This window comes from Pempheris klunzingeri, chromosome 21 (assembly GCF_042242105.1).
Source record: "Pempheris klunzingeri isolate RE-2024b chromosome 21, fPemKlu1.hap1, whole genome shotgun sequence".
NCBI classification, from domain to species: domain Eukaryota; kingdom Metazoa; phylum Chordata; class Actinopteri; order Acropomatiformes; family Pempheridae; genus Pempheris; species Pempheris klunzingeri.
Window position 1 is genome coordinate 19,275,113 of NC_092032.1, and position 17,081 is coordinate 19,292,193.

Consider the following 17,081-nt stretch of genomic DNA (forward strand, 5'->3'; position numbering starts at 1 on the left):
AAAAGAAAGAAAAAACTAAACATTTGTACAAGACGTTGGGTCAGAACATAAATAAATCTGGACTCGAGTACAAACTGGTGCCGCCTCTCGGGCCTACATGCTCCCGTTGGCCGGCGAGGCGAGCTCTGCTATCTTGTTGTTAAGTTTCTGATTGGTCCAGTCCTTTGTAATGTCGTCCAAGTGGCTGTCAAAATCCACCAATAGCGTGTGATCGCGGGACTCCAGCATCTGGCCGGCTATCGCCCGAGTCTCCTCCCACTGCCTCAGCATGATCCTGAACAGGGCGCAGAGACAGCGACGGGTCAGGGTCTGGGTTATTATCACACGTTATAAAACAATTTCATTACGCAAGAGACACACCTGCTGCCCAACAACCTGTGGAGGATTTTACAGGCCTCATAAATGAAAGCAGAGGAATCAGAGGTGATTGATTAAGCTCCATTTCATCAGTGCTTCTAGCCACTTTATAGGACTTTTTTATTAATCTATTAGTCTCTTCTGTCTGGTGATTTTATGATCCATTAGAGTGAAATACAGGTGGAGGGCGTTATTACAGACATCCCTATTCTTCTATCTATTGAATATCCCACATTTTATTGATCACACTACTGTTTTTTGGATCTTCAGTAGCAACACTGATGAAATTCCCAATAGAAGAGAAGCAAATTGGATGATTAATTTAAACTTTACCCCCCAAAGGATCGAGTGATGGAGGCTCAGAGGAGCTTTGGGATCAAACAAACCTATTTATGGTGCAATTTCTGTAATAATTCTTCCAAATATGAGATGTGGTGTCATTGATTTCTGTTTCTTTCTTTTTCTCATGGACTATTATTGAGGAGGATAATTGTCACCGAGCATTATCCATCTATAAGTTGTTTAAAATACTCTTAATGGGACCGAGATGCTGATACGATCAGTGAATCGTGATGCTGAGCAAGAACAGTGTGCAGGATCTTGTTTCCTAAAGACTGAAGGGACACTTTGCAACACACCTGCATCAGAGACAGTTGGACGTCTCAGTATCCAATAAGCTTAATTTCTACTGAAGGTTTTGTTGAAAATAAAAACAGGTGGATGGAAACAAACCTAATGATTAACCGGATCTTTATCTTAGTGCCCGTAAACCACACGTGCTGCTCTGAAGAACAATATTCTTGAGTGAAGCTTTGGGGCTTTAAACACAGTGAGAACAGCGACACCTGGTGGCTTATTGCACCCAAACGTCTCTAATTCTAATAGTTTTAGTCTCGTATGTGTGAAATAAAAGGCTGCATGTTAGGAACAAATCTGTAAAACTCTTGTCCTGAAGTGTTGAAGTGCATGTAGATGTTAGTGTGCAACATGCTGAAGTAAAATGAAGTTCAGCCTCAGTGTCACTGTGAGCTCATGTGTTTTAACCTCATGTTTAATATTTACATTTTTATATAATAGTAACATTTGATATGAGTCAGACACTAGTTGGTTTCCAGGGTTCCCACACGGTGTCATGGACAAAACATTTTTGAGGACTTCTCCATGTAATGTGAGGCAGTACGGACCTTTTTTATACCGTTTTGGTGCTGCGCTTCAGTCGCTGTGTCACATTACATTAAAACTACTTAAACTACTTAAAAATGCTGCTATTGGTTACTAAGATATTTATGTAAAAGAAATCAACTACATTAATAGTTAAAATAACGTGGGAGGTTATCCACAGACGATTACTCTAACAATTAATTACAGTACAAGCAACAACATTTCATGACTTTTCCAAAACTTTCAATGATTTTCCTAATTCCAGGACTTTTCTGCGCCTGGAAAACAAGATTTTGAAATGCCATGAGCGTGGGAGCCCCGTCTATCAGCCGCAAACGTTACTACGACGCCATGTTTCTCAGTCACAGCCCTCTCTTCCTATCAAAGTAATGATGCCTTACGTGTGTTTGTCTTTGAGAATCCATCTTGAATCTTTGCGCTCGTACATCACGATGGGAGGAACCCGATAGTCTGGAGACATCTTACTGCCGTCGAGCTGTGAAGCAAAACACAGAAAAACAAATTAATTAACGCCGTTATTAGAAATAATCTCTTTCATTAAGAAAATATTTTTAAAAAGTGACATTTTGCAATTCTTTAACTGATTAATCACCATTTTGTTAAAAGGCATTTGTTGTTCTTACCATTAACAAAACTGCACTGTCAAACTGCTCAGCAATCTTATCGGCTATCTTCAGCGCACATGGCGTCGGGCTGTCGGGTTCAAAAGATGAGAATAGCGTGTTGTGCATTATGTACAAAATATACTGATTTCTCAAATAGACTGTAACACTTCCGGAGACATCCCATAAAAACGTCTGGTACAGCTGAGGGAGTTCGGAGAGGAAACTCACCTGCTATCTGCTACGCAGGCGTTGGCTTGATAGTATCCTACTATCCTCTGCTGAGTCTGTGAACACCACACATCCACCTGCAGCAGGACGAACACACCGTCACATTAAAGCACCATTTACCTCAAACTGTAGATTCCAGCAAGAGCAAATAGTTTCTCTGCTAATAGGTGACGAGTCAGTCCCAGGGAACATTCCTCTGCAGCAGGCGCAACACAGGAGGTCAATTCAGTTTCTTTTCTTGTTTGCACGCAGTCTGAACTATAAGTGAAGTCGTCCGTATCAATTCAAGCTGATATTTTGGCAGATTTTGTTCAATTTCCACAGTTTTTCTAGCGCAGAAAAAACAAGTTTTCAGGCAAAATGCTCCTTTTTCTACAAATTAAGGACAAACTTAGATGAATCTTCCAGATCTGTTTCATTCATCACAGAGTAAAGTCACCATTTCCATCTTTAAAATGAGAACATCACACCCATATTATATGTGAGGTCTGAACATAATTAGATTATGAAAGATTGGCTCTGCAGAAAGAATATGTATAAATATGTAAAACTGCACAGGTGTACTTGAGGGAAAACAACCTCAAACAAGATGGTAATACATGAGCAGTGATGGAGGAAGTATCCAGGTCTGTTACTTAAGTAAAAGCACCAATACCACACTTTAAAAATACGTAAAAGTCTTGCATAAAAGATGTTACTTCAGTAAAAGTGAGTAAGTATATTCAGGAAAATGTTCTTTAAGTGTTAAAAGTATTCAGTGGAGGAAAACGTCCCTTTTGACTGCATGCAGGGTTTTACTGTTGGAGTTGGTTGGTAATTGACCAATTTGCTTCAAGCATTGATTGAGTAGTTTATGCTTTGTGTGGAAAAATCATAATTTATGAAGTAACTAACGCTGGAAAACACGTGTAGTGCAGTGAAAAGTATAAAATCTCTCTCTGAGATGTTCTTTAAAGTATAAAGTACTTCAATGTTGTACTAAAATACAGTACTTGAGTAAACCTACTTCCATTCCACCAGAGTACAAGAGAAGTATGGATGTCACACCAGCCAGCAGCTCGCTGAACCAGGCTTCAGCAGTGTGTCTGTGAGGAGATCTACCTGCGGGCAGGTGTCTACTCACCTGTGTGAGGGCCAGCTGGGTGATGGGAGCCAGGGGCAGGTGGGAGTGGAGCAGCGGCACACAGTCCGTCACGCACACAGCGCCGCCTGCAGAGGCGGAAGACAGCAGCAGCCCGTTGATGCTGCACCGTGGAAACAGACAGGAGTGCAGGTACATCTTCACATAAGCCCGACAGGACAGCTCCACCTCGCCCATGATGACCACTGGGAGGACACAGAAACACACAAAAGGCGTGAAAAACCGGCTTCACAAGACCCCCACCACGGGCTGAACGGACTAAAGCAGCACACACGAAGAACAGAGATCATTTGCATTAACATAAAGAACAGAAGCACCACATTTTTACCCAAAAATCTGGAAAAAAATCGCTGTTTTTCACTGGGTGTGACTAGCATTAAGCTAGCCGGCTGGTGCTGCTTCAATATGTATTAGCATTAGCATACTAGCAGACCAAGCGGACCCGAATAAAGTCTTACCTGAAGAGGACTGTAAAACACTAGCAATAACGATACACTCTACAAATAACTGCGTGTTTTCCGATTTTCAAATATATATCTTTTTTAATCTGTGTTGCTAAACGGCTTCAGGACAGCTGTAGCGGCTAACTGTTTCAATTGACAGCTACCAAAGAGAGTCTGAATGGCTACTTCCGGTCCCGCCCACAAGGGGTAAATATAATGATCTGATTGGCCGAGACGACGATGTGCTGCAATCGGATTGGTTGAACAAGCTGCCAATCGTTTCTTCTTCGGCTACTGTTTAATGTTGTTCTGTAGCACAGCTCCCCCTAGTGGGCAGGATGTCACTATTTACCCTCAGTTAAATGAAAGGAGATAAAAATGGGAATTAAAGATAATCATTTAATGCAAAAAAAAAAAAAAAAAAAGTTATTTTACTTTTAACTAATTCATAGCTACAATTAAGGTTAGTGATTTTAGTCTGATATTCCCATTTAAGGAAAAATAAAGCCATAGAAACAGCCATGGGAATTGAAGGCAATGCGTTTGCTTCATAAAATCTAGTAGAGCACAACAGTGTACCTTGACTACACCACCTAGTGCTGTAAAGTTCTCTACCCAACAAATCAGAATACAAGATTGCAGAGAGCACGAAGTTGGTGTGAGGTGTTTCAGAATTTAAAGCTACTTTGGGCTCAGTCATGCTAGCAGTGTCAAAAGCAGGGCAACAGCCAGTTAGCTGAAACTAAACCAAGTTTTGACAGATCTAACGTTACCCAAAAACCTGGTATTTAATCTTTTGTGTCAAGGAACACCTTTCCAGTGCCAGGTGAGTTTTGTACACACTGTTGTGAAGCCAACAAATTTCATTTATAATTACACCCCTGCAGAACATATGAACCTGGTGCATGTTGTTGTATTGCAACTGGTTACAAGTATGAACAGTCCCTTTTAAATCTGAACTACTGTTAAACTAGAATGTTTAATGCACTCTGATTGCACACATGACTTTAGACCCATAAGACCATTGGATAGATACACTAGAACAAAGTCATTTGAGAGAGGAAATAGTCAATTGATTGAATACAATGGTAATTTATTCCAACAATAGAATGGCTCAGTTGAAAGCAGTCTTTGAAGCATCTTTAGTGTTGTAGTGCCTTTAAAAAGAAGAAAAGGGGATTAAAAGGGAAATCTCAGTATTGGTAAACTTGAATCATCTGATTGAGTTTTAATACAAAACCTGCCTCTTGATTTGATGAGCCATATGGAGTGTAGTCATAAACTCCAGCGGTGCTGTACCTGGAGAAGATTAAAGAGGACCAGATTAATTCCTGATGCTGCACATCCTGCCAATGAAAGTGCCAGTGATCACAGCTTACCCTTTAGAAAACAAAGGTGGATAGTAGCCGCCGGGCTGCTGGCCGCCAAAGCTGGGCTGCTGGGGCTGGTAACCGCCAAAGCTGGGCTGCTTGCCGCCAAAGCTGGGCTGCTGGGGCAGGTGACCGCCAAAGCTGGGCTGCTTGCCGCCAAAGCTGGGCTGCTGGGGCAGGTGACCGCCAAAGCTGGGCTGCTTGCCGCCAAAGCTGGGCTGCTGGGGCAGGTGACTGCCAAAGCTGGGCTGCTTGCCGCCAAAGCTGGGCTGCTGGGGCTGGTGACCGCCAAAGCTGGGCTGCTTGCCGCCAAAGCTGGGCTGCTGGGGCTGCTGACCGCCAAAGCTGGGGTGCTTGCCGCCAAAGCTGGGCTGCTGGGACTGCTGACCGCCAAAGCTGGGCTGCTTGCCGACAAAGCTGGGCTGCTGGGGCTGGTAACCGCCAACGCTGGGCTGCTTGCCGCCAAAGCTGGGCTGGTAACCGCCAACGCTGGGCTGCTTGCCGCCAAAGCTGGGCTGCTGGGGCTGGTAACCGCCAACGCTGGGCTGCTTGCCGCCAAAGCTGGGCTGCTGGGGCTGGTAACCGCCAACGCTGGGCTGCTTGCCGCCAAAGCTGGGCTGCTGGGGCTGGTAACCGCCAACGCTGGGCTGCTGGGGCTGGTAACCGCCAACGCTGGGCTGCTTGCCGCCAACGCTGGGCTGCTGGGGCTGGTAACCGCCAACGCTGGGCTGCTTGCCGCCAAAGCTGGGCTGCTGGTAACCGCCAACGCTGGGCTGCTTGCCGCCAAAGCTGGGCTGCTGGGGCTGGTAACCGCCAACGCTGGGCTGCTTGCCGCCAAAGCTGGGCTGCTGGGGCTGGTAACCGCCAACGCTGGGCTGCTTGCCGCCAAAGCTGGGCTGCTGGGGCTGGTAACCGCCAAAGCTGGGCTGCTTGCCGCCAAAGCTGGGCTGCTGGGGCTGGTAACCGCCAAAGCTGGGCTGCTTGCCGCCAAAGCTGGGCTGCTGGGGCTGGTAACCGCCAAAGCTGGGCTGCTTGCCGCCAAAGCTGGGCTGCTGGGGCTGGTAACCGCCAAAGCTGGGCTGCTTGCCGCCAAAGCTGGGCTGCTGGGGCTGGTAACCGCCAAAGCTGGGCTGCTTGCCGCCAAAGCTGGGCTGCTGGGGCTGGTAACCGCCAAAGCTGGGCTGCTTGCCGCCAAAGCTGGGCTGCTGGGGCAGGTAACCACCAAAGCTGGGCTGCTTGCCGCCAAAGCTGGGCTGCTGGGGCAGGTAACCGCCAAAGCTGGGCTGCTTGCCGCCAAAGCTGGGCTGCTGGGGCAGGTAGCCGCCAAAGCTGGGATGCTGGGGCTGCTGGGGAAACTGTGGCATCTGGTAGCTGGTCACTTGAGGCTGGAAGCCAGACTTGGCTACCTGTGGAAGTTGTGTTATTGTACAAACAGATTTCTGGTTGTGATTTAACACTGGGCTGGCAACTGGTAATTAATTGTGCTGGAGCCACTTGCCTGATTTGTATTTGGTGATGAATCACCACCATCACCAAGCGGCCGGGTGCTCCATGAAGGTTTGTCTCCAGGGTTGAAGCTACTTGGCTTTAGTACATAGCCTGCAACTGGCACATCATCAATCCTCTCAGATTAAACACCATTAGCTGTATTTAAATCCATGCATACAACCAATTATTAGTTTCACAACTTACTAACTAAACTTACCATTTACTTGAGGTCTTCCAACAGCTAGCAAGGACAACAGCAACCATCTAACCAAGACATCAAAGTTAGTACATGCTTCAATCAGCAGTTACACAGTTTAAGAAGACTCTGAAACTCACCTCAAGAAAATCCCCATGGCTGGAACCAAAGAAGCAGCAAACTCACAGTCCCTTCAGTCAGCGCTGACCAAAGCACACAACTGAACCAGTCTGAAAAAAGTAATTAGTGAGTGAACACCGGAGCTTTTTATAAGCCGTCAGTGTTACCTGTCTGACTCAGGGGAGAGTGATTAAAGGCAGGTGTGGCTAATTACCTGACAGGGGAGGTGCATTGTTTCATAGGAGCTAGAAAATGCTAATTCAGAGGCATTTAGCTTTTTACACCTGGAGCATGGGCATCCAGGTGTTTTCTCTTCACCGTCCAACAGCCCAACCAAGTAGATACTTGATACTGAATTCATGATTTGGACCATAACTTAAAAGATGGCTCTGTAAATATCAAGAAGAGAGCGAGCAATGCCTGACTGAGTGCACGTAAACTGAGCTCTGGTTTTTCAACCTGCAGATTTACTTTAAAATCTGATTCACAGTTTTATGGCTGTTTGTTTGGCATTTGTTGAATCAAACATAGAGGCGATCAATACAATGATGACCAATTATGAACTAAGAAAAGCATATTTGTGACCGTAAAATGTTGCACGTGTTTAAGGTGATCTTCCTTAATAAGAGTATTTTAAAATTATCTCTTTATCTTACTTATTTGGCAGCATTTCATTCGTTTTTTACTTTGTTTTTAATTACTACCGCGAAAAGAACTACATTTCCCGTCATCAACCTCGTTACGCAATACAAATGCAATTTCCGGTAGTGAAATTTCAAAATAAGAGCACAGCAGTATACTGTTGGTCGTGGCCGCTATGCGATCGACCCAAACCCTTAAGGCCCTGCTTTTATTCTGAAATCAAGGTCATTCCGCCGTGTTTCGTCGGCCCCTTTCGGAGCTACCGATCGCCTGACACCGGAGGTGTGTGGTCCCGCAGGTACAGTCCGCCGCGATGAGGCTCCGTGTGGCCGGGGCCGTGCTGCTGTCGGCGGCCGCCTACTACGTCTACCTGCCGCTGCCGAGCGGCGTGAGCGAGCCGTGGAAGCTGATGCTGCTGGACGCGCTGTTCCGGAGCTTCATGCAGGCGGTGAGAGAGCCGGGGGATGCACCGGGGGGACAGGTTGATGTGAGGGTCAGAAAATAACAGAAAAACAGAGGAAAAACTGAGGGAGTGACGGCAGGAGCAGAATATCTAATAAATAATAAAGCACAAGTGACATGTTGCACATAATAAATATGGAAAATCAGCATAACATCACATGTTGTAGAGGAGGGCTGTATGGAAATGCATGAAAACTATAGAAATCAGTGCACTAAATATGTAGATAACATGTTAATATTAGTATTCTCATACTTGGGAAGTGCTTTTTGTTGTTTTGCTGCTTACTTTTTGTGTTTTTATGCCACTTACTGAGCGACAGAGACACAGGGTGTAGGTGCTCATGTGCTTTAACAGATGCTTTAACATGAAGTCAGTGCAAAGGGTGGTGGTGATTAGAGGAACGAGGAATTTATCTTTGACCTGCAACCTCACCTGCACCTGTTTGATACAGCTGGTCTTATTGCACACGTGACGGGGCATTAACTTAAACTCAGGGGCAGGTCACACACTCAGCTCTTTATATTCTCCTGCGTCACTGCAGGGCAACAAGTTTTAAACACACCAGGACAGGTTTCCACACCCTGCACATTCTTTCATGCTCCTGTGTTTCCTCTCTGCCTTTTTATAATGTGAAGTGACTACATTGACTCAAGTGCTGTGGTTTGCTTTAATATTTCCACTTTCTGCTGCATCTCAGAGGCAAATATTGTATTTTTACTCCACTGCATGTATTTCAGTTTGCTTGCAGATTCAGATTAATATATTAAAATATGCCCAATATCTGAAAACTACCAGTACACTAACGCATCAATAATTATAATCCAATACTATAATATATAATTATGATTCTGAAATGCCAAGACAGGCAGCAGCACAAAATAAAAGCTAGTTACAACAGAAAGAAAAACCAGGCAGGTATCCAAAAGCATCAGTTTAAACTCTGACACCTTCTGGTACTTAAAGTAAAGTGTGATTCTAGTGCTTTTCTGCTTTTATTATAATGTCTTGCAGAGCTTTTCCTTCTTACAGAGTGTTTCCACACTGTGGTATTGTTGTTTTTTATTAAAGATCTTCCTCCACCTGTGATTAAAATGCTTGTGTGTGTCTCCAGAGTGACGTGGCTCACGCGCTGGGCGTCTGCCATCGGGTCCACCTGCTGAACCAGGTGGTGTCGTGGGTGGAGGTGATCGAGGCTCGCTCCTGCCCCGCCGTGCACGTGACCGACTCCACGCTGGGCGGCGTGCCAGCCCGGGTCTTCAGGCCGAAGGGGGGGAAGCAGCTGAAAAGGGGCGTCCTGTACTTCCACGGTGGAGGGTGGGCCCTCGGCAGCGGGCGTGAGTGTGGATTTTTAAAATCTGCAGAATTCAATTCATGTTTTATTTGTCCACAACTTTATTCTCACCTACAGTTTAGTCCAATAAAGACGTCACTGTGCATCAGTGTGTTTAAATGTCTGCCTGCCTCACAGGGATGAGGTCATACGACCTTCTGTGTCGGAAGATGGCGGAGGAGCTGGACTCTGTCGTCATGTCTGTCGAGTAAGTTCTTATTCATTCACTACGATCTGGTTTTCCTTCATGATCGTCTGATAAAAGACCAGTATTGGCTTCATTATCTTACATTTTTATTTGAATCAGTGTTTGTTCAGTTGTCATGGAGATGGTTTAGCTGATGAAGGCCATGAGCTGTGGCCGAAAGCTCCTTAAAACGTCAAGTGGAGCTTTTGATTTGATTTCTTTGTGAATTTAACCTTAATTAAAAAATGAAAGATGTAGTTTTATGAATAATTTTAATGAGATCTGAAGCACTGAAGCACATTTCCTCCCTCCCTCCACCTCCTTTCAAATTTAGAATAAAATAAATCAAACTTTTTCTAAAAACAAATGTCCTGTCTTCATGTCACAAATCACCACATACTGTAACATAATGTTTTCTCTTTCCCATGATGCCCTGTTGCTATAGTTACCGTCTGGCTCCAGAGGCGGTGTTCCCTCATCAGTACCACGACGCGTTAGCGGCCTCGAGGGCTTTCCTGTCCTCTCAGGTCTTAGAGCGCTACGGCATCGATCCAGAGAGGGTGTGTGTGTCGGGGGACAGTGCCGGGGGAAACCTGGCCGCCGCCGTGGCACAGGAGGTAGACACACACACACACACACACACACACACACACACACACACACACACACACACACTTCACTCTTAGAGTAAAGACTATTTAAGTTTTTTTAAAATGAAGCCTCCATCTGAAAGCATAAGAGATATTTTCTGTCCCAGTTTTGAGGCTCAGTTTCTTCTGCAGTTTCTTGTTGTTAACAAGCCACATCTGGACTCTGTGATCAGCATCTAGTGGCCCTGTATCAAAATACAGTCGTAATCAGATGAAAACAAATATTCTGTTCGGTTTGAAACGAGCCTTTGTGCAGTTTCTCCCGGGGTTTAATCAGCCAGTAGAAACTCCTGGGACACCAGCTGGGGTCAAAATGTGTCTCAGAATGTCATTTTTTGCGAAAATATGTATTTCAGAGGCAACAAGACTGCAAGCTCTCACTGAGAACGTTTAGAGAGAGTTAGAAGAGTTAATTACACAGTGTGGCACAGAGAAGCAACGCTGATCCAAGGGGACACGAGCTGCGTTTACATGGAGCCAAATGTTGCGCCAACAATCAGAATGATAAGTTAGTCAAAAAACACAAATGCCCCAAGAAACGGCCTCCGTCAGAAGAGATCGGTCCGATTCTGCCTGATCAGAAGTTATATTCGATTTGGGTAAGAGGGAGGGAAGTCATATCTCTGGTGAGACAGTGACAGTGACAGTGTTATGATCAAATGCTTTGCGGCATGTAAATACACGTCTTCACTCAGCATCCATGTAAACAGTTCAGTCGGATCGAAGAAAAAAAAGAAAAACATCATCAAAATTTAGATAAAAGATGCTGTGATCACTTGAAAATGCTGAATATACTGAATATTGACCCAAAGTGATCAGCTGATAAACCAGACTGTGTCCACAGCTCAGCTCCGATGACAGTCTGACGGTGAGGTTCAAGGCCCAGGCGCTGATCTACCCGGTGCTGCAGGCGCTCGACTTCTACACCCCGTCCTACCAGCAGAACCGGGCCGTGCCCATCCTCTACAGGCCCGTCATGGCTCGGTTCTGGCTGCAGTACCTGGGCGCCGACGCCTCCCTGGAGCCCCTCCTGCTGGCCAACAACCACAGCTCCCTGGACCAGCCGGCCATCAGCGCCGACACGCGCTCCAAGCTGAACTGGACCGCTCTGCTCCCGGCCGAACGCAGGAAGCACTTCCGGCCGGTCCTCAAAGAGACGGGATCGCCGGGGGTGATGGGCGAGGTCCCGGCGCTGATGGACGTGAGGGCGGCACCGCTGCTGGCAGAGCAAGGGGTTCTGGGTAGAACCCCGACAGCATACGTGATGACCTGTGAGTTCGACGTGCTGAGGGACGACGGGCTGATGTACGTCAGGCGCCTGCGGGACGCCGGCGTCACGGTGACCAGCGATCACTACGAGGGCGGTTTTCACGGCTGCATGGTGTTTGCGTTCCTGCCGATGATGTCCAGTGTTGGACAGAGGAGCATGAACAACTACATCCACTGGCTGGACCAGAATCTGTAGACAGACGGATCCTCGCTCACAAGGACCTGCGCGGTCCGACTGTGGCACCAAAGACGTCCCGGAGCAGAAAGTCTGGTACTTTAGAGCTGGTTGTTGGATCTGCAGAGGAGACGAGCCTGGTTAGTCGCACGGCAAAAAAAACAAATCAGCCTGCAGGTTTGATCCACTGTGTCTGTGAGCAAGACAGGAGCATCTGCATAATATTTCCAATTAACAAAAACATGAGAACAAAACCAACAAATCAGATTCCAAGGCTTGCAGCAGGAGCCGGAGGATTCAAAGTGTAGACACCAGAGAAATTTACTTGAGAGCTTCTTTAGTGTCAGAGTTAAGATCACAGCAGCTCTTTTAGCTTCTCCTTAAATCTGACATAATGCTCACACACACAAGTTATATATGAATGTAGTGTAGGAAACCACTGGGCACCACTGAACCCTGAAACCAAAACGTTTCCAACTGAATGTAACCAAAGAAAGTGACGCTTTCACGCTCGTGTCAGACGCCACAAATCCACTGCAAATTTGGAGAACGACGGCACATTTAAGGCTCATTATTTTCAAGAGAAATGACAAAATCCAGGAGTTTAAATGAGCGCCGACAGCCTGTATGTTCAATATGTCTTTGACTGTACCTGTAGTTTGTCACTTCTTTACAAATTCACCTGTAAGTTGTTATTCTTTTGTTAATTTCTACACAGTAGGATTCAAAGCTATAATTGCTAATTGTAGGAAATGTTTTCACAAGTATGCTTGAGCTCCTAATTCTTTTAAATATCTCCATCCATCACACATACAAAGGGGAATTTCACAGGTTACTCAGAACACCTGCATCAGGGGCATCCAGCTAAACGGCTACAGGGAATAATTAAACACCAGCTAACAAATCGGAACTGATCATTCTCAGGGGCCATTTTCTAATGGTGTTAAATGTTTTATTTAAAGCATCAATTATTACAATAATAATAATAATAAGTAATTTCTCCATGTTATATTTTATAGAGATAACCCAGTTTTTCTCGGAGACATCTGGGGAAACACATGCAGATTCAGTTAATCAGTAACTTTGTTCATTTTTAAACCTGTTTTTACACATTATGCGTTCAAAATATCTGTTCCAAACTAGCCAAACTAGCCCTTTAAATCACCAAAGTCTCACAATAACACAAACTAATTAACTGATTGAGGCAGCAGCAGACCAGCAACTCCTGTTTTCTGTGAGCTAAAATCCCTGTTTTAGTGAATGTAGTCTGGTGTGTGTGCTGTTTGTGGTTAAACCAAAAGGATCTTCCAGGTCTCTCTCTGTAGGGATCCTTTCCATGATGCTGTCACACACTTAGAATAACACTCTGAGCCTGTCAGTGGATCAAACAAACACTTAGTGGACCTAAAGGATTATATTGCAGCCATTAGCTGAGACGATCTATTGGACCGCGGTCATTTCCAACCTAAAATATGTAAAAAATAGTGCTCAGGTTTAAAAGTACAGACGTTACCTTTAATTAAAATCAGTTAAAATCTGCCCCCATAAAAAATAAACTCCAGTATCTGAGATCGATGAGCCTCCTGATCGGACTAGTTTCACAGGTCAGAGTCACTCAGACTGTATCTTCAGCTTTTATTCTTTTATGATGCACTGAAACAATCTGCTAACACACACAAAGCGCACCAGTCAAGCTTTACAGTGTGTGTGTGTGTGTGTGTGTGTCTGTGTGTGTGTGTGGTAAAAGTATGCCAGAGTTCACATCTGTGTATACTCACTGGATTGTGCAATATTGTATGTTTGAAATTTGCCCCTCACCCTCTGTAACTTCCCCCTGTGACGACCACTGTGCTGCAGGGCCGATGCAATGATAACGATCATAGCTGTGAAATGCGTGTCACAATCACTGTATCACCGCGGGAGAAGAGTTTCACCACCCCGAAACACTGCTGCCCCAAAACTAATATAACCAGCCGACGACAGCGAGGGTCAGGCGGACTCGGTTTTTGGCTCTGGGCCCAAAACGAAAGCCAAGAGCAGAAACGCTGAGCCGAGCGAGTGCGGCCATTACAGGGCTGCACATTACTGTAACACCGACTATCAGGAAACTGTGATTTTCCTCTTTTCTGAAAGGGAAATGATTGCAGACAGTTTGTGGATTTCTGCAAGTGATTAATGCAAATCCCACATGCACAAAAAAAAGTGTTTGAGGAGTGAAACAAGCCATTTATGAATGAGAGATGTGGCTTTTTTTTAGGTTAGATAAGGCAGAGAGAGGCTTTTCTAAGTGCTGTAATTACACTGCTGTATGTGAAACGATGCATTAAATAGTTTTATTTAGTATAACTATGGTTTTAATATAAATGGGGTTATGCTACAGGTGGTTTCAGCCGAGCAAATATACAGAAGTGGCCCCAGATGTGCTCCTGCAGCGCTAATAAATCCTCTAAAATGGCTCTTTTACTGGCTTGTGTGACAGAACTAGTGGTGTGCAGGGAGCAGAGCCACAATATCACTTGTTTTCTTTGTGTTTTTGTTTTATTAGTGTTCTGCATGTGTGCTATCATGCAAAGGGGACCCCTTTTTCTGTGTTGGTGTGTGAAAGGAAGACATTCCTGGACTGTTTTTGCTGTGGTGACCCGTAGAGGGCGAGCTACGGAAGCCTATAGAGGACTATTCTATTAAAATGATCATTTAAACTTAAAAAATGAAAATGTACTTTCCAAACATGCATGTGCTGTATGAGTACAGATTAATATGAAAATGCAGGAAATCAATTTGCATCTTCACAAACTCGTACGGTGGCTCAATGACGTTGATGTTTTTTGTTTTTAATTAAAATGGAAAAGCTGTTTTTATTTTATTTTTCCATGTCGTACTCTGCTGTAACTTTTACTGCAATAACATAAACACATGTGGAACATTATAATTCTATGGTGGAAGTGCATTTTTCATTTTCAACTTTACACCGTCACTTTAATATTGTCCCCTGTGGGCATCCGTACTTTACAGAGCATTTGATGTAAAACTACATTTTGAAGCAATAAACTCAAATAAATGTGTTTTGTACATCTGATCTTGATTATTAAACATCTGCCCAAATGATTCAGGAAGAATTACCGATATAAAACAGTAATATTTGTTGATATTTGTAAGAAATATTATGCAAACAGCAAATGTAACCATGTTTGCCCTTTTAAAGAACAAGCACATGAAATTATTAGTGGATTTATATTTATCAAGAAAACAAAAAATACATTCGCTGGTTCCAGTGTGAAGATTTTCAGCTTTTCTCTGTTTTAAAAACATCTTTGTAAATTGAATATCTTTGGATTTTTGGACAAAACAAGCACAGAACAGTCTGACATCTTAGAGACGAAACGATTAACTGATTAATAGAGAAACTGATGAGCATGGATTGATGATTGATGAGATTATTGTGGGACCAAGATGTCATGAAAAAATGACAGTATTGTTCTGGTAAATGTCTTTTTTTAAAATCTTGTTTTCTTCATTTCTTTCTTCAAACGTCCAAAACGTTTAATCCCAGAAACTAAATTCCTCTTTGCTGTAATTACTGATTGTTAACTGTGATTTTAAAGGTAAAAGTGTCACTTAAACTATCTGTGCACAATTTAAAATGCTCAAAATTCACTATATTGTGATTTATTTATGAATAAAAAATATTATAATGACACATAAAGATGTTTTTTGTTTGGTTAAAAACTTTGTTTTAAGGAAATAAACTGAATTAATCTCATCAATAAACACTTTTTAAGTTCATTTTGTGAGAAAAACTAATAACTAATGAAGTTAATATATAAAATTATTATATATTATAGTTTATCAAGTAATTATAATTATTAGTTATTACAGATAATACATGATATAGATAATTCTTTCTAAAATATAGTTATTCACTCTTAAATGATTGAAAATATGGTAATTTATTACTTATTTCATTGATTTCTTATTTGATTGATATAACTACTGAAATGAAGTACAATTAGTTAAATTATAGTTCATTGGTTATGATTCCATGGGTACCAGATATATATATATATTTCTAATAAAAAAACACATTTATTAGTTATTTAATCATGATTAGTCAATAAGTTTAATAATAGTTATAACATAATTAGTTATTAAGCTTATTATAGTCATAATTTTAGGTATTAAAAATATAATTATCACATTAAAATTAGTCATCCATTGTTGTTATTGTAATTTAAAAGTGAATTATGCCTCTTAATACACTTTATACATTTAATAATTCAATTTATAAACACTTATTAATTAATTCATGTGACTATTTAGAATGAGTAATTATCATAGACAGTGTATGGTATCATATCTGGTAACAATATCTAAATTTAAAGCATAGAAAGATATTAAATAACACAGATGGTGTTATAATATATTACAGGTGTCAGCGGTGTGATTTCACAATAAAAGTCTGACACACGAGATGGCGCCAAAGCTCTCCCATCACTAAATCAGCTGCTAATCAGTTTATACCTTCAGATATTACATATCACATGAATCATGTGTCTTTAATTGCTTTTGTTTTTGGTTTCATCTCAGCGATTTATGAATATCGTAAAAACTTTAATGCTTTTCCTGTGATGGATTTACACTTCAGTGCTTTTTTTCTTAATCTCTGGATTCAGAGTTTGAGCGTTTGCTTTTGATTTATTCCTGTGATACCGGAGACCAATAAAAATCACAGAGAAGATCCGTGCCAGACTTTCTCCATCTGTCATCCTGGTAAGCCTGGTTTCTACACCTCTCAGTGGATATCAAAGAAACCAGTTGGCTTTCATGTTCCTGTCTCCATTCATCCCTCATTTCTTCCTTCCTCTTCCTCCTTCACACACACACTTCACACACACACACACACACACACACACACTTCACACACACACACACTCGCCCGTCAAGTCGAAGCCTGCAGAGAAACAGACACCAGGATCCATCAGGTGGGTTGCGTGACAGAATGTAACATGCCTGGAAGATCCTGTGATCAAAGATGGCAGCAGAGACGTGAACATGCTTCACCTGACAGGCAGGTTTGTGTGTGTGTGTGTGTGTGTGTGTGTGTGTGTTTGCTAAACCTGCAGCATGAGATCTGCATCTGGAGCGCCACAGGGCATGCTCAGTGCATGTCTGCACACTTGATTAGTGTGCGATTGATTGCCCATCAGGACCTGATTAACCCAAAAACTGTGTGTGTGT

General features: G+C 43.2%; 3 protein-coding genes and 1 long non-coding RNA gene across 4 annotated transcripts; 1 reads left to right on the top strand and 3 right to left on the bottom strand.

The window, feature by feature from the left end:
• Positions 1–6: 6 nt before the first annotated feature.
• Positions 7–3,690, bottom strand: emc9 (ER membrane protein complex subunit 9). Its single transcript, XM_070852876.1, has 5 exons — positions 3,496–3,690; positions 2,373–2,449; positions 2,163–2,232; positions 1,920–2,014; positions 7–274 (listed from the first exon to the last, which is right to left on the bottom strand). Exons 1-5 carry the CDS (start codon positions 3,688–3,690, stop codon positions 94–96), a joined length of 618 nt encoding a protein of 205 aa, XP_070708977.1. The 3' UTR covers positions 7–93.
• A 1,641-nt stretch (positions 3,691–5,331) lies between these two features.
• On the bottom strand, positions 5,332–6,690 carry LOC139221439 (DNA-directed RNA polymerase II subunit RPB1-like). The gene has a single exon (XM_070853361.1). It carries the CDS (start codon positions 6,688–6,690, stop codon positions 5,332–5,334), a length of 1,359 nt encoding a protein of 452 aa, XP_070709462.1.
• Positions 6,691–6,851: 161 nt separating this feature from the next.
• Positions 6,852–7,243, bottom strand: LOC139220745 (uncharacterized). The gene is made up of 3 exons (XR_011585861.1): positions 7,151–7,243; positions 7,032–7,078; positions 6,852–6,925 (listed from the first exon to the last, which is right to left on the bottom strand). It is a non-coding gene; the product is annotated as an uncharacterized lncRNA (long non-coding RNA).
• A 797-nt stretch (positions 7,244–8,040) lies between these two features.
• Positions 8,041–11,867, top strand: LOC139221143 (neutral cholesterol ester hydrolase 1-like). Its single transcript, XM_070853057.1, has 5 exons — positions 8,041–8,220; positions 9,347–9,569; positions 9,704–9,773; positions 10,198–10,369; positions 11,247–11,867. The coding sequence occupies exons 1-5, from the start codon at positions 8,086–8,088 to the stop codon at positions 11,865–11,867; spliced, it is 1,221 nt and encodes a 406-aa protein (XP_070709158.1). The 5' UTR covers positions 8,041–8,085.
• The last annotated feature ends 5,214 nt before the right edge of the window (positions 11,868–17,081 follow it).

Bases quoted from the DNA above. Each gene is read 5' to 3' on its own strand.
- LOC139221143 (XM_070853057.1), top strand. From the start codon at position 8,086: ATGAGGCTCCGTGTGGCCGGGGCCGTGCTGCTGTCGGCGGCCGCCTAC. The intron at 8,221-9,346 runs GTGAGAGAGCCG...GTGTGTCTCCAG, and splicing joins TCCGGAGCTTCATGCAGGCG to AGTGACGTGGCTCACGCGCT. The intron at 9,774-10,197 runs GTAAGTTCTTAT...CTGTTGCTATAG, and splicing joins TCTGTCGTCATGTCTGTCGA to TTACCGTCTGGCTCCAGAGG.
- LOC139221439 (XM_070853361.1), bottom strand. From the start codon at position 6,690: ATGCCACAGTTTCCCCAGCAGCCCCAGCATCCCAGCTTTGGCGGCTAC.
- emc9 (XM_070852876.1), bottom strand. From the start codon at position 3,690: ATGGGCGAGGTGGAGCTGTCCTGTCGGGCTTATGTGAAGATGTACCTG. The intron at 2,233-2,372 runs GTGAGTTTCCTC...TGAACCCGACAG, and splicing joins GCCTGCGTAGCAGATAGCAG to CCCGACGCCATGTGCGCTGA. The intron at 2,015-2,162 runs GTAAGAACAACA...TTTGCTTCACAG, and splicing joins ACAGTGCAGTTTTGTTAATG to CTCGACGGCAGTAAGATGTC.